The sequence below is a fragment of the Epinephelus lanceolatus genome, chromosome 12 (genome assembly GCF_041903045.1).
Source record: "Epinephelus lanceolatus isolate andai-2023 chromosome 12, ASM4190304v1, whole genome shotgun sequence".
NCBI lineage: Eukaryota > Metazoa > Chordata > Actinopteri > Perciformes > Serranidae > Epinephelus > Epinephelus lanceolatus.
Window position 1 is genome coordinate 16612283 of NC_135745.1, and position 17013 is coordinate 16629295.

Below are 17013 nucleotides of genomic sequence, written 5' to 3' on the forward strand. Positions count from 1 at the left end.
ATAATGGTATTATTAGCAGAACTCATTTCAGAACTACTGTAGTCAATATTTCTTGCATTTGAAAACAAAATCCATTTTGTCTTTCTGCAGTTTAGGACCAGTTTCAGATTATGGAAGTGTCTTTGATGGAAGTTAAATGATAGCTGTATAATAGAGTGGCTTCATAAAAAGAGTCTGCACAAGAATAAAGGACAGTGTTGTCTGCGTAAAAATGGAAATTACACATGCATAATGTGGAGGAACCCCGAGGAGTTCCCTTTGTAATGGGGAGAAAAAAGGACTAATAATTACCAAACCTGACACACTAGGACCTGTCAGAGAGATAATTCTGAAAATACAGGCAGCTGCCATGGTCAAAACCGAAAGCAGAGAGCTCCGTTAGATCAAGGAGTAGAACTGCACATTGTGTTTTGTTCTCTAAACTATATTGTTACTACAACAACTACTACTACTACTAATAATAATAATAATAATAATAATAATAATAAAATAATAATAATAATAATAATGATAGATACTAAATAATAATATTAATAATAATAGATCATATTATTAGTTTGTTTCTGTACCAGCTGACACTGAGCTAAATGCTAATGTGCATGCTAACATGCTGATTTTTAGCAGGCAATGTTTACCATGTTCAAATTTTTGTTAAGCATGTTAGCATGCTAACATTTGCTAATTAGCAATAACAGCTGAGGGTGATGAGAATGTCCAATTTTTCCAGGTCATTGGTCATAAACCAAAGTACTAAACAAATTGAAATCTTTAACTAATGAAAGGTGGATGATATTTCACTCTCAACCAAAGTGGTGGACCAACTGGCATTGCCCTACCTAAAGCTATGCTAATAGCATGGTTAAAAACTTTCTTTATCAACTTATCAAGGTCAGCAGAAATAAATGATCTCATGCCGATATATCATATAATCATATATCATATATCATATCATATAATATTGGTTTTACATGTGCGTTTGTTTCCAAAAGAGTTGCACCAACATTTTAGCGAACATAAACAGAAACAGCAGGGTTTCCCCCGACCATTTTAAGACTTTCACGGAGCGCCTAAGCATTTTATCAGAGACATGTTTTTTTGTCATTTCTGCTCAAATCAAAGTTCATTGGTCTCTCAAAGGGTCTACTTGCATTATTACGCTTTTATCATTTCATGAGTAGCAAAAGATGGTCTTAAAATGACAATAATACAAAACAAAATGCTACTATTTCTGGCCTAACTCGCATTTTTACTACTGAAGTAAGGTAGTAGGTAATACCATAGTGTAGTAAAACTCTGTTACAAGTAAAATTACGAAAGTATTGGCATCAAAAGTAAAAGTACTCATTATGCAGAGTGCATCTCAAGAATTCTAAATATTTTATTGGATTCAAAGTTACTGAGGCATTAATGTCTTCATCATTTTAATGTTGCAGCTGGGTAACTTTTGAATTCATCATCATGTCTTGTATCATTCTCAATCTAAAAATCTAAAATAATACATCATAATGTATATTTGTTGATTACGTTTTGTATTTTTAATCTGAATCTGCTGTGTAACTAAAGGTATCAAACATAGATTAATGTTGTCACGGTACCAAAATTGGGAGCCATCGTACAATACCAGTGAAAGTACCACAGTTCTGAGTAGTATCACGATACCACAGCAAAAATGAGGCAGATGTGCCTTTTTTCATTTATAAAAAGATAAATCACTTTTCTGTAATACATCACTGATATTTCAATGGAATAAATTACTTACTGACGTATTCATACTTAAAAAAACAGCATCAATAAGTGATTAACATAGGGGGGATCAAAATAAAATAAATAAATAAAATAAAAATCAACCAGCCACCCTCCTCCTCTCATAAGTTAAGAACAGTCCCTAAAGTGCGGTGAGGTTTGTGGACCGTTACCTGCCACAAAGAGAGAAATGTGAATGGCTCGTTTCTCCTCTGACACATCACATACCTGTGTGCCGCCACGGCTCGGTTGTTCAGGTATTTCTGGGCAGTCACGACACAAACAAAGAGGAAAGTTTTGGACGTGGAGCAGGACTTCTCCGTCGCCTATAAGCCATTATCTTGCACCGCGGAGCACTATGGCCTCCAATAACGGAGGCTCCGCCGTATTCCTGTCAAATACGGCGGAGCCTCCATTATTGGACGGCACATGGACACTCACCCTCTTGTGATTGGACTTTGAACTTATCCCACAGTAGTGGTACCTGAGGTACCGTAGTACTACGGTACTCCAACATTATGGTATCATATGTACCGTGGTGTTTAAGTACCATGGTCTACCGTTGGTACCAGTCTATCATGCAACACTAATATAGAAGAGTAAAAACTTTCATTGTTTGCCTCTGAATTGTAGTAGATCAGAAGTATAATAAAGTAATTAACACAAAGTGGAAATACAGAAAAAAAAATTACAAGTACCTTAAAGTGTGCAGTATTTGAGTAAAGGTGCTCAGTTACTTTCCTCCAGTGGGTCCTCAGTATAATGTGCGTGCCCTCAGAGGAACATTTGGAATTACTCAGTTATTTCCATGCAGACGGCTTCAGCTAATCAATGAATTTTTAAGTGCCGTAGAGGCATCTTACACTGGGACTTGGCACCTTAGTGTAACAATTATTGCTTATTAATTAATCGTGTTTAGAGCATTTTAATGAACGTCAAGGTTAAGTTCACACCCCAGTGCTATAATTTAATGATGACCGAGTTCCCGGTATTAAGCCTGTTTTTATTTTATTTATTTATTTTTTTCGTTTTAAATAACCCACTTTATTTTTGACACACTCATGCATTAAAATCTGAGGCTTTGAGGAGATTTTATACTTATCAGAGAGTGCCAAAATTATTGGGATTATAAAAGCGCACTCTGTTTGCGATTACTGCATGGCACGCTGAAACAGCCCCATCATGAACATGAAACTGAAACATGAATCACAGCTGAGAGGATGAAGAGGCCATAACATTTTATTGATTTACAGGATGTAATGTTCGACGATTTGTTGGGAGCTAGTTTCCAGTCCTGTGTACTAAATAAAAATATCCCACTAGGGTTTTTTGTTTTTGTTTTATACACTCCGTTAATGCATATAAATGTGATTAATGTCCATGGGAAGCCAATTATGTTTTTATTTTTGTGACTATAAACTACTCAGATGCCCGTTTTTATTTTTAAATTAAGCCTAATTAATGCAGAAAATCCATCACTTGTTTTTCTTGATAAATGTAGAACCCCAGTCTTCACTGAGTAGCTCTGCTGTGTTAAATACTTTGCTGAGGGGCTCCTCAACAGTAGGTTTCCAGTCGTAGACCCATGTGTCTGGCATGCAGTTAGCCAGCTAGTGTTCCCCACAGACTTCAACCAATCTGTGTGTGCTGAGAGGCGTGATGGAGTTATGAGCTGAGCTGAGGGCAGCGGGTGATGATGGACGAGCTGCTGACAGCTCAAGGCTTCGGTGATGTGTGTCTCAACCACCCAGTAAATGGAGAGCTACCAGCCTAGGTCCAGTGATCATTTCTTAACCCATGACTGAATCCATACATGAGAGGAAAGGAAATATCAGGCAGCTCTGTTGGAGTAGTTCACTCACAAATTTATGTCTCTTAAGAAAGGAGATCAACACTGTTTTTGTATCATTTTAAGCAGTTGATCTTCTGTATGCACAACACTGAGTCATATGTTTGCTGATAAGCCAAGTAGTCGTAATAGAATTTACTAGATTGTCTTGTGGGATCTGTTTGCACACTGAAACTCGGTTGTTTGTTGATTAAACGCAGAACATGCAAGAGAGAGTTTTACGTTCGTCGGCCAGAACGCAGCACAAATGCAATTTATATTCAAACCAGTGGCATAACAGTTATTCTCCATTAAGCAAACGATCAAACGAGGCTTAGTCATGACACAACGCTCTTTCTTTTTAACTTTCTCTTGCATTCATTCACTTAAGTAAGTTTAATCTCATCAAAACAAACCAAGCATATTAGCTTCAATTAGGTAAATCTCCCATTTCAGATTCACAGAGAGCTTTCTTCCTCTCTTGGCAAAGCGTAGCTAAGAGCCATTATTGAAGATTCATTACAAATCCCCCCCCCCGCTCCAGTAAAGTATAATAAGATATATAAAAAATATACAGTAAGATAAATGACGCAACTCCCTCGCTTCCCCGTTCTGCATTGCCGCAGTAAGACTCTGTTGTAACCTCTGAGGTCCCACATTCAATTAACTTAATCAATGTTAGTTCTGGGCACAGTGACATTAATCTTGGGGAATAAATGAAAATGACAGTGGGCTGTAAAACCCTGATGAATATATGTATTTTTATAAATGATTACCAAATGTATTTTATTTTATGTTCGGATCACACAAGCCCCTTGCCAAAACATCACTTTACTATGATTATTGCATTTATATTAAGTATATCACAAACTGTAACATAATGAGATGAAAATTAAACAATATTAGATGCAGTATATTTTAGGAGAAAATCTCACTCAGAGGTTTAAAATAACCCAATTAAATCTATGTTAAATTAGAAGACAAGAGTCAGACATATTTCAGAACTGTCTCTAGTTTATTTCAGCAGTCTTCGTCCCAGTAGAGTCTCCATGAGGGGCCTGGGGGGGACATGGTTTCCTAGGTAGAATTGCTGGCCCTCCCACTGGCAAAAATAATTGGAGGCCAGCATTACTGTCCTCAAGATGCTGTGGCACACTCATTTTTTTGGGCTGTGTCTATGCACAGCAGATAATTGGTTGTATTAACTGCACAATAAGAAACAAAAGCATATCAGTGTGTGACTCCAGTGTGTGGATGTAGGGACATAACAGTTTTTTGTTACCTTAGAATGAGTTGCTTATATCTACATTAAGGCAGGTCCTCTTCTAGAGAGTCCACCATGTTGTTCTACAGTAGCCCAGGATGGACAAACCAACCACTGGTTCTAGATAGGGCAATTTGTGTTTTTGCGTCTGCCACCATTTTACTACACATTTGGCACACAGGAGAAGTTTCAGTGGTGCAACCTCACCACCAGATGCCACTAGATCCCACAAACTAGACCTTAAACTCTCCGTATTGACAGAGTCTTCAACTAGCCTATATAGACTACTAAAACAGTATAATCAAATTCCTGAAACTCAGTGAGACTTTTGGTTTTGGTGAGGCACTCCAAGATTTGCAGTGGCCCCATCTGACCACCCCTAGGAGACCATAAGAAGAATATATATCACTTTTTTCAAACACTTTAAAATTGAAAATAAATATTTTATTAGTCCTTGAACACAAAATGACCATAAAATTCTGCAGGAAATGAAATAGTTGATGGTGAAAAGATGTGGTTACCTCACAGTACCTAAGATTTCTAGTTTTAAATTCTCATTTTCTTGTCTTTATTCTGTTTTCCGATGGTGCTTTCAAGACAACCACTTTCTCCTTACTAACTTTCTTGCATTTTTAGCCTCTCCATGATAGAGGATGTTGTTATCTGTATACAAGCAGGCTAAAAAGCCTTGTTCTTGAGCTATAAAAGAAAATGATAAAGCACTGCAGTATTTTGCACTGTGATATATTTCCTTTCTCCTCGGTCTCTGTTCTTATTATCTAGTTTTCTTGTGCCTCTGTTGTGTGAGCAGTTCTGCAGCTCTGCTGATTGTTGCCTTGGTTGTTGATAAAAGTTACAGATTGCTTATTTTCTCCCTCAGTCGCACCTGTAGCCTCTGTTTAAAACAAACAAGACAGCAATAGAGCGGTTATTGTTAAGCCTGTGTCTTATTGTGGCCATCATTCTGACCTGAAATACTTGGATCTCGTGACCTTGCCTGGACTTGTCTTCAAGACCTTGACACTTGGACTGGGACTTGTCTCTTAATTTGATGTGAGACTTACTTTGACAAGCCTGATACTTAACTCGGTTATGTCTCAAATGACCTGTTACTTGACTTTATATTGTCTCGGTTGACTTTGACATGTCTTTATTGATTTTGGACTTGACTGAAAACCTACTCTAACAGACATGAGACTTGACTTGAACTTTTTTTTGATTGGTTTGACTGAAACTTGACTCCCACTTGTCTCATTTGTCTTTGATTTGTTGCCATTAGTGTTAAACTTGACTTGAGACTTACCTTGAGAAACTCAGACTTGTCTAAATTGAAGCAGTTATATAATAGTGATGAACTGCTGTAGCTGACTTGCTTCTTCTCCTCCAGCCTCTGAAGCTGCACTGCGAGCTCTGCAGCATCGTGTCCAGCTCTGGTCAGATGTTGGGCCAGGCTGCCGGCCCACAGATCGACCGCTCTCCCTGCATCTGGCGGATGAACAACGCTCCCACACGGGGCTTTGAACATGACGTGGGCCAGCGGACCACGCTCAGAGTCGTCTCACACACCAGCGTCCCCCTGCTCCTGCAGAAGCCCCAGTACTTCTTCGGCCAGGGCAACGACACCGTCTACGTTGTGTGGGGGCCACTACGAAACATGAGGAAGGACGGGAAGGGCATCGTGTATAACATGCTGCGACAGGCAGCTGAGAACTACCCTCATGCACGCATCTATGTCACCACAGAGGACAGGATGAACTACTGCGACATGATTTTCAAGAAGGAGACGGGAAAGGACAGGTGAGTCCATTTTTTGGCATCATTACATTCCACAGCAGACCTCCAATTTTTCTCTCTGACAGATTTACCGCTCAGTACTTTGACATCCACTGTTCTGCTCGCTGCTATAATATCGACCTTATCGATGCGGATGGTGTGCGCAACGCTCTGTGCTTTCCTTGTCTCAAATCCTCCCTTTCATGAAGCCTTATCAAAGTGAGTTACTTAACTTTCCCTCTGAAGACACTCAACACGGCACTGGAGGCCATTTTCTAAAGAAAAGCTTTTATGGGGAGCCTCAGAAGCATGCACAGCCTGGGTTATAGACATCAGCCAAATGCCGGTCTGGGGAAAATTCGGTTAATGAGGTAGCATGATTCTGGCAGTCTTTCTAAACACTCTAGTTGCATCTAGTCTCACAACTTCTCTGACAGCATTTTGGCGCATTTTGAATTAGGAAAAACCAAAATTATTCAAGCTACAGATCAGTAACCTGGAAAGTTGGAGAGAGAATGTGTTTGTTGGAGGCATTTGGCAACAACATATGCTAAAATTTCACTGTGTTTTTTTAAGACAGACCCACCTAGCATTTCCTTTCTCTATCAACTCCCTATAGAGAATTGTAGGTTAATGACTATAGCAACCAGGCTCCAGGCTCGCTATTGTTTAAGACGAACCTCATTTCTCAGACCAGCCTCTGCTCATTTCCACAGAGCTCTACACTCCTGCCTCTCCCTCATGTCATCAAGACCTCTCTTAACTTCTTAAGAGGATTAACATGTTCGGTAATAGGCGTAGCATCCAGTCCATTCCAGCTCCATTGTCTTGCTCTTATTCAGGATGGCAGGGTTAACACTGAATTTCATGTAGAGCGTCCATGTTCAGCCTGGCTCAGCTGAGGCCCACGACACACAGATAGAGACGTGGGATTAGGGAGGTATGCTTGGAGAGAAGAATCTCATTACAGCACATAATGCTCCTGGGAGTGATGCAGCGCTTCAATCATTACTGATTGGTAACAGAGACAGAAATTCGAGGTGTGAACAATGAGCCCCATCTAATGAATATGTGACGAGCTCTGAGAGGTTTCTCCCTGTCTGTTTCCGTGCCTGTCCGTCATTATTTGTGTTTGTCTGAAACTTGGCTGCACGTATTGAGAGGTACTAGGTGTCCATGGTAACGGCTTTTAAATTAGCTTGAAAGACAGCAGTAACACAGTATATTTTCATTTAATCAGAGAGAAAGAGGAGGTTGAGTGACTATTATTATTATGTTGAGCTTATACAGTATGGTGTGATTCCAGAAATACACTGCAGCTCTTTATATTCTCAGCCATGAAAAATAGTTTTCTTAAAGTCCAGAGCAATGCAACACCCTCAAAATTCTAAAACAATAAAAGTTGTTGATTTATTTTCCCTGCTTTTCCATGCAAGCTACATTTATTAATGTCGTAAAGTTCATAACAACAAAACGCAGTCTTAAAACACTCTTACTGGAGCAGCTCGTCTGCCTTTACCCTGTCATTTGTGTGTGTGTGTGTGTGTGTCTCTGTTCACTGGTTTATTGTCACCTCTTGCTGCACGGTGATGGGGGATAATCATCAGCTTGGCGGAGATGGAACAGTGATCGAACACAACTCTAATTATCCAGATTGCCGGGAGCAGCAGAGGAGACGCAGCCGCCTCAGTTTCGACTTGCTGATCAGGCGGAACGCAGCGCCGGCTGACTGGCTCGCCAGTCAACTGAGTAACCATCTCTCAGCCTGTAATTTAAAACCACACGTAAAGAATCTAAAGCTCATTCATTGTGGACAGAAATGAGGAAGATAAACAAAAGGAGACTCAGGGGTGGCGGGGTTGTGATGATCTAAGCAGGGCTGAAGTAGCCTGAGTTCACCCCATGACCAGATGAGCTGATTTCATGAGGTGCAGCTTGAAAAGGCCAAATGAGATGATCAAGGGCTTTTCAAGACCCAGAAGGAACTAATAAACATCCACAAGCTGCGTCCAAATGCCATACTACATACTAATTCTACACAGATTATGTTGTGTATGTCGTATGTTCATATTGGAAAAGTGATAAAATCAAATATACTGGAAATGATTGTTATGGCAAATCCAATACTATACACCTGGGATACTCAATTTGCTTTGCCTGGAGGCCACTTTGCAAAATGACAGAGGGCCAGGGGCCAGTTGCAGCAGCTTGCAGAGTTCAGGTGTATGCAGACTTTGAGGACATTCAGGGCTTAGCCTGGACCTTTGTCAGAGGAGCTGGGAGACAGCCAAGTACATGCAGGCTGCAGTTTGCAGAACGGTAATGGCCGCTCCTGCTCCCTAGCAGAGTAAACACAGCAATAAGTGAAGTTATTGCAGAAATAGAGTCAATAACAACAATTAAACAAGAACAATAATATGCACACGCAGAGTTTCTTGGAAGAAAAGACGTTTTCACCGTTCTTCCAGCTGGATTTGGCGAAAAACTTGATTCATCAACTGGCTCCATTTGGGATTGAAGATGTTCCCTGGTGTTTTGTTATGCTAATTGGCTGAAGGAGTTTGTCTGTCAAGGCCAGTATCCCCGTTCACTGAAAGTGTTTGGAGTGGCAGCGGGACCAGACTGACACAGAGAGCAAAAAAGAATGTTGAGCTCATCATGATGTTTATACCAGGCCAGCTAGTAGAGCCACCCCCGCTTGCTTTGATGTGTTTTAATGCACTCTGGTACCTTATTTATGTTCAGCATACAAGAAGAAGTTCCCAGTGTGAATTAATTTATTTTCATTGTGAAATAGAAAATGGTTGGCAGGCCACCCAGCACCCTGTCTGGCCCACGGGCTGCAAGTTGAGTATCATTGCAAAACACTAATAGGCCTTTTTCACAGCTAAAATTTCGACTCGTTATATTAGAAAACAGCGCAGATATTGGAGTAAAGGAGAGAGAACTTAAAAAACTGTCTTGGGCAAAGCGCTACAGTCCGTTGCTTCACATTAAAAACATCACAAAAATAAACATGTTTGACTGCTCTAAATATATGTACTATATATTATTAGTGTGTAATATGGAATTGAGTGGGTCTTCTGAATAACAGTAATGTGTAATGAGTTTCTTAGGATGTACAGAGATAAATCTGCAGGGGCTCTAAACTCGGTAACAGCCAGTTATTGAATAAACAGTAGATTCAACATAATTACATACACAGGATTCTGTGGGTGAAAACAGTCTTTGTGTTCTGGCAGGGAAACGTATGTGTTTATGTATCTGCAAACAAAGAGGGAGAGAGGTGTATCTTGATGACTCAGCTGTCTAGCAACACATCATCACATTGACGTTCAGGGACTTGCTGTCTCTTGCCTTGTCCATCTAGTCATCCTTTTCTGTGAACTGCTCAGACAAAAGCCAAAACAAAACACCATCGTTTAAAAAGAGATAGGCCGTTAACATTTGTATCAACATCTAACAGGAGCCAAGACAATGAAAAGTCTGACCACAGCCCTGGATGTAAACGTATTTGACAGCAGCTTAAACACATGATTCATGTGATTGCGCACTGCGGCTGGAAGTTGCACGGGCTGAACCTATCCATTATCAGCGCTACCTCCTGAGCTGCAGTCGCTGGCTGTCGGACCATATCGGCGCGGCCCTGTTAGCGGTGGTAGATAACAGACCTTACGACGACACGGGACTTAAATCACAGTGTCACTTTACAGCACTGCCACCTGGGCCTGCGTGACCTGCTTCCCAGCCAGCTGCTCCTTCATAGCATGTGTATGCACTGAGGTTTGCGTGGATGTGTGTGCTTTCACAGGACTGACACTGTCCCTCTGTTTATGATAGTGTGTGGACAGTTTTATTTATCCCTCTGAGCACCTGTTCATTCCTGTGGTCTTTTTAACCTTTAGAAAGGTCTTAACAACCGGCAAACATTTTTCATTATACTCTTGGTCAGTCACACTGGATGCATTTTCAACCAAACATGCTTTACACGCAAGGCTTTTAAACAACAGTTTTACACCTGTATTTTTTGTCTGCAGTTGTCTTATTCTTTAATGTTTCACTGTGAAACACGGGGATGTCATAACACTTACATGATAGGCAGATTAATCCATATTGAAAAGAATCAGCTACAGTCCTGTAGAAAGTAGTATAACATGTTTTTTTGCATCAAGTACTTTTATTTTGAATACTTTTAAGTAGATTGTCCTGATTATACTTACATTCTTAGGTAACATTTTCAATACTGGACTCTCATGTATTAGTACTTTTACTTAAAGGTCCAGTATGTAGGATTCAGGGGGCCATATTGGCAGAAATTGAATATAATAAGTATGTTTTCTTTAGTGTATAATCACCTGAAAATAAGAATCGTTTTCGTTACTTTAGAATGAGCCGTTGAGCGATGACCTGTCAATGCAGCGATCCATCAGCACACACCGTTACCTCAGGGTAGGACACCTCCCAGATACTGAACTGGCCAATGAACAGAATGTATCATTTAATTTCCTGCACGATCAATAAGGACGCCACAATATTGTTACACATCAAATAGTTTACTCACAATGCAGCAAGAGTATCCCCGGTTACAATCAGCACAGGGCCGGTAACTTCAGTCAGCATGCAGCTCCTGTTTTCACACTAAACGATGACACAGTTTACCCTCACCGACAGCCTTTTTCAGTCACCACACAGAGTGCACCAGCCCGACGTGGAGGGTGAAAAAGGAGATTGAGACAACTGCTGCCCTCCAGCAGGTGCCTCTTATCACCTAATTACTGTCCATGCACCACATTACAGGTCATAGGGCCATTCATGTTTTCACATTTTCGTGTTTTTGTGTCGGCTATCGTAGCTAGCAGCCCCTCCCTCGACAAACAGGTTCTTGGCTATTGGCCTGTCTGTGACGTGACAAACAATCACACTTACACAACTACTTGTAACGTAAAACTGCTTATTACATTTTTTGGGGGGGGGTTTTGACCAGGTTTAATCATCTGAGAAGAGACCTCTGCAAATGATTTGGCTCCTGGTAAAAACCTCCTGATCAATTTCAGCTGGTTTCAGTCTGCAGTCCTCGCGGTTATATGCCATTAAATCCCTCTATATCTTACACACTGTTTCTTTAAATAAAAGATCTGAATACTTCCTTCACTGGTGTCCACTACACATGTCCATCTGCAGTCAGAGTCATGTCACCCTTGAGCTTATGCTGGACATGTTTGTGTGATTAAACATGAGGCTCAAACAATACAGAAATCTGCTTATTAAACATAAGAGTCAAAAGATAAGTGACCTTCAATTACAAGAGAATACAGGTGTTATTTTTAGATGTAGCTCATTTACTTTTGTCTACTCAATTTCTCCCAGTCATTCGTTAACACGTGTAGCATGAAATTAGATTTACTTGTTTTTAATGTGCAAACTTTATGGCGCCACATCTGTCTCGCAATTAACTCCTGCTCTGTAAAACAAAGATATCTGAAGTAAGAAGGCATGGACACCATGCAGCTGTTCCACACCTTTAATTTTACGGGCAAACCTAACACAAACATCCACTACACATTTGCGTATGGATCTCCAGTTTGTCACGTCAGCTGTGTCCCCGTGACGGTCATGTGCAGCGTCATGCAAAGCAGAGCGTGAGATGTAAACTGAATGAGTAACTCCTCGTAAAAATTTCACTGGATAGTGTGACTTGTAGTCAAAAACTCCACAGGTGACCTTTAATTTCAGGAGAACACAGGTGTCATTTAGTCATAGCTCATTTACTTCTATGTTCTCCAGTTTATATCACCCTCAGTCATTCTGATGCGCATCCAGCATGAAATTAGATTACTTGTTGTAATGTACAGTATTTTATGGTGTCGCATTTGGCTTGACAGTTGACTCCTAATGAGACATGGGAAATAAGTAGACTTGAATATGACAGTAAAATCTGTTTTTGAGGGATTATTTTGCGATGAAGACTCTGGTTTCCTTGCTGTGGTTGTCAGATGAGAGCAGGTAGAGTGTGATGTAAAGCGACTGTTACATTAAAACTCTTTACTCAGGTACATTAAAATGAGGATAAAATTGAGGAACTGTGACAAGTTTTCTAAATTTAACCAATGGTAGTCCAAGGAAATTATTTTCATGCCACATCAGAGTTAGTGGCAACAAACCAGAAGTCAGAAAATGCCACAAACTGGACACAAACACAGATTATCCTTAAAGGGCTCGCTGATGCCTCGGGTTAAAATAACACTCTGATGCAAGAACCAAAAATGGATGTTTCATCTGTAATTCATCATCAGGGGTGAGTCAGTGTAATCGTAGATGAACTTAATAGCAGATGCTCCGCTCTCATGGGCTTCCAAATATGTGGTGAATTTCATTTTAATCTGTTTTTATTAGCGTGAATGTCACGGCTGTGTAATCATGCTTCATAATCTCCAGCCGTCCACTTCATATAAGTGTAAGTACCCCTGGCAGTCAGCACACATTCATCCTAAAATAGTTTAAAAATGGAACACCATTCAGTTCAGCAGCCTCTCTGTGTTATAATGATGGTCTGAGAGATTCGGTTCAATATTTTCAATGTGAACAGCTCTTTATCAAAATCATGTGTTGCAGATCTGATAAAAGCTCAGAGGAGCTTCAAGAGAATGAACTGGGAAAGACGGAAGAGGGGAAAGTACCCGAAGGGATTTTCTTTGGATGAGGGAGTATTTTCTGTTTTAAAAGTGCCAAACATCCCTGTGGAATAAAAGCTCACTTGTATTTAAACACTCAAACAAAACATATTTGTATTCCAGAAGTCCCCTGTTCATTGACTGTAAAACTGCTTACATGGTATTCTTGAGAATGCTGCAAGTTTTGAGTTTCAGTTCTTTAGTTGCTGTATTTTAAGGACAAGCTCATATCTCGAGCTCAAAAAATTTGATTGAACTCAGTGACAATCTTAATGCCCGTGCAGAACAGAAAATAGCACAAAAAATTGTTTTGCACATAATGAAAAAAAAATACTGGACATGGTGCTGGACCTTTGACCACTTACAGTCTAAAAAATAGCTGGTTCAACTTGAAAAAAGAAATTATGGTAGCAATTCAAATTAATCGTTTTAAGTAGTTCCAACTCTGGTATCATTGAGTCAATCCTATGAATTTTTTATAGTCTTACAAACTCAGTTAGTACAACTAACATGATTTGCTTTGACATGAAAAAGCTCAATAAAGTTGAACCAACTTAATATTTATCCAAAAGCCACAAATATTTAGTGGCAAACCTATTTTATTTGAGATATTCCAACCTATTTATTTTAATGCCATCCTACTCAAAGGTGTTGATTTTGACCAACTTCTTAAAATAAGTTGTCAACTGACTAAAACAAGGTAATGCACAAATGTAATTTTTTCATGCTGAAAGCATTATCCACCAACCCCATGAATCATTTTTTAGCGTAGTAACTACTTCACTGTAAAACATTTTGCAGGAATTTAGTGAAATCAGCTCAACCTTTGTCATTTACTTTACGTAAATATATATATTTTATTCACATATTAATTTCAAGTTACTCAATTTAAAATTTTTATAAACATGAGTTGTTCTGACTGAGTTGAATGAATGTAGTGACATTTTTAAAGCTAGAGTGCAGGACTTTAATATATTAATGAATGTCAGTTACATTTATCCCCTTGCCAAATGAGTTCACACAATGGTGATCAAGCCTATTGCTGCCAGGGGAAGGTCTCTGTCTTTCACAGTGTAATTGAGTTTTGGTGTCGGGTATCTGTGGCAAGTTAACTGCGCTGGTGCACCGGAAGTGATGCCTTTTATGTCAGCCGGCCAGAGTGACAAGGGGATAGATTAATTACTTCCTTTTGTTTGTTTTCTTGCTCTCATCTGACAACCAGTGCCCTGGTACTGTTTATGCAAAACTGTGCATGTGTATGGGCAGCACTGAGCACACGACTAGATAAATGAGACTTGGATTATACTACACAAGTGTCAAATTCAGGATCGCACAAAAAAAAACAAAAAAAAAAACATAAACAGACACTGTCACCCGCACCACCACCACCCCTCTCACACACACATCCTTGAGTGTTACATACCAATAGGTTTTAAGCTTTTGATATACCCAGAATTGATGTACATAATTAGCTGACACCTCTCCACATCCCTTCCAGTAGGTGTTCTAAAGAAGCGTATCATACGTTTCCATCTGAACTCCCTCGATGTATTTGATCTGGTGCCCCTGAACAGATCCAACTCATTTTTCTACTTTGTTCGATATAGTGGGAGTCAGTCCAATCTGCTGGTAAAAATGCACCATACATACAAGAGATAGTTTCACCCATTGAATTATTTATTTATAAATTGATTAACAGCCTTTCATCTGCCTTGGAGCTTGGATTTTAACAAGGTCATCTGTTTTGTCTAGAAAATGTGTAGGTTGCAAATATCTTTATAAATCTTAATTTCTTTATTTGTTCAAAAGACCTTATAATTTGCCTTGAGTGCACAAAAAGCTGATGCAGATAAACTAACCCACATCTTGACCCTGTTCCTAAAGCCTGTGTTTATGTGGGTGGGGATAAAGTCTCTTAGGGACCTGATGGAGTAAGGGGCTGAGCGGGGCAAATCATATGCCTTTTAAACTTCAAAGTATCTGTAATGTCAATTTAGTCCCTTTGTTTGTGTTGCAGTCTCTCTGAGTAAGTGCAAGGACGGGCAATTCTGCAATGCATTTAGAAGAGATACAACAGTCTGGGTTGCACATTCATTCCTACACTCTCCACACCAGATACCTGGTGCCTGGTACTGGCCATTTTAATGTACTTTTAACTTTAACTCTTTGGGAAATGAGTCCAGTCATGTTCTAGGGCTGGGTATTGGTACTCGATACCTTCATGGTATCAACCAAAATAACCTAGTATCGAAACTTCTTAAGTCACCTACATTTGATCCTTTTTGTACCCATATCTAGCAAAAAGACTATCTGTATCGTTTTTCTGGCCACCAATCATCGCAGACGATTTAATGTGGCATGTGATTGGCTCACTACTGCTGCAGCTACAACCCATACAGTCTGTGGTTTGGGGAAGTCAAGCATGGTGTATTTAACAGAGTTGGCAGTCCAGCGTGCCCAGATGCCACCTGATGGACTAAGAGTCTCATCCTACTCTCTAATGTGCTATGTGTGAGCTCAGTCCTGCGTGTTCTTTAATGAAGCAATAGGAGAAGATATTCGGTCTCAGTTAATGTAGTTTATTAAGCAGTAAAGGAATAAAATTACAGAGCTCTGGGTCTCAACTTCACGTCCCTGACGAACAACAAAGGTGTGTCAGTTCACGAAGTCTGACCTCCTGTCCTTTCCCTGACCCAGTATATTTGAGCGTAACAGAGTGTCATTGTGCACGCAAGGCGTTGTCCTCTTCTCATTGGCAGTTCCACTTCCTCCTTCACCACACCACGCCCCTGCCTCGTGTTAATCTGACTCCTTCCCGCTGGCGGTGGGGGCGTGGTTCCTGTTTTGAAAGACAAGAGAACAACACAACTCCCTACACGTGCTGTACCTTACTATCTGTATATCACTTTCTATTCTTTTTACCATATATGAAACTAATTATCTAAGCATTGCGGTATGTGCTCCTCAGACTTCATGTCTCTTCCTCTCCTGTACTTCTCCACTTCTGCAAAGCAAACACATTCAGATCAGCTGAAATCATCTCAGTATTCTCATTGTTCACAATCTAAAACTTATATAGTGAAACACAACTTATAGTAAAACACATAACATCATTCTATTCCCAACACACCAAAATATTCAGCAGTATGGCTTTACTACAGGCCTGTTACATCTAGTAGCATTTTATGCAACAGAACGCTTTCATTCACATGATGGGTATCGAGTGAAGTAGGAAAAAAGGGTATCAAATGAAGTACTATGTTGATACTTTGTATCACTTTATGGGCACTGGTATTGTAGCTAGAAAAGAAAGTAAATGGAGGTTTTGATATAGTTTTGCTGTTGCTAAATGTGGACCTCTTTGTCTTCAATTCATCAAGAATGTTTGCCTTTTTTGGATTCTTTGTTCTCTGTGGGGGCATGAGAGAGGAACAGTGTATTCTTCCAGAATTCACAGTTACGCGGAGTGAGTAATTGACATAGAAATGATCATTTGGGGGGTGAAGTATTTCTTCAAGGCAGCAAACAGCCTTACTCTTATCCACAAGTTTCATGTGTAGTGTTGAATCTGAAACCCCCTTGTTTCCTCTCAAATGGTTTGATCATCTGTTCAGCTCAGCTCAATACTTTCCTCTGTTTTCTGTGAACAAAGGGAACAACAATAGCCTCATTTGCTGAGGGCATTGCGCTTATACGCTGTCAATTTCGGTCAGATCACAGAGAAATTACAGAGA

General features: G+C 40.0%; 1 protein-coding gene across 1 annotated transcript in view; it reads left to right on the plus strand.

The window, feature by feature from the left end:
- The window catches only part of st6galnac3 (ST6 (alpha-N-acetyl-neuraminyl-2,3-beta-galactosyl-1,3)-N-acetylgalactosaminide alpha-2,6-sialyltransferase 3), a 101089-nt gene that overhangs the window by 41301 nt on the left and 42775 nt on the right, over nt 1-17013 (plus strand). Inside the window, exon 3 of the mRNA XM_033650649.2 lies at nt 6223-6632. Within this exon, the coding sequence (XP_033506540.1) occupies nt 6223-6632 (410 nt within the window). The remainder of the gene's footprint in view (nt 1-6222; nt 6633-17013) is intronic.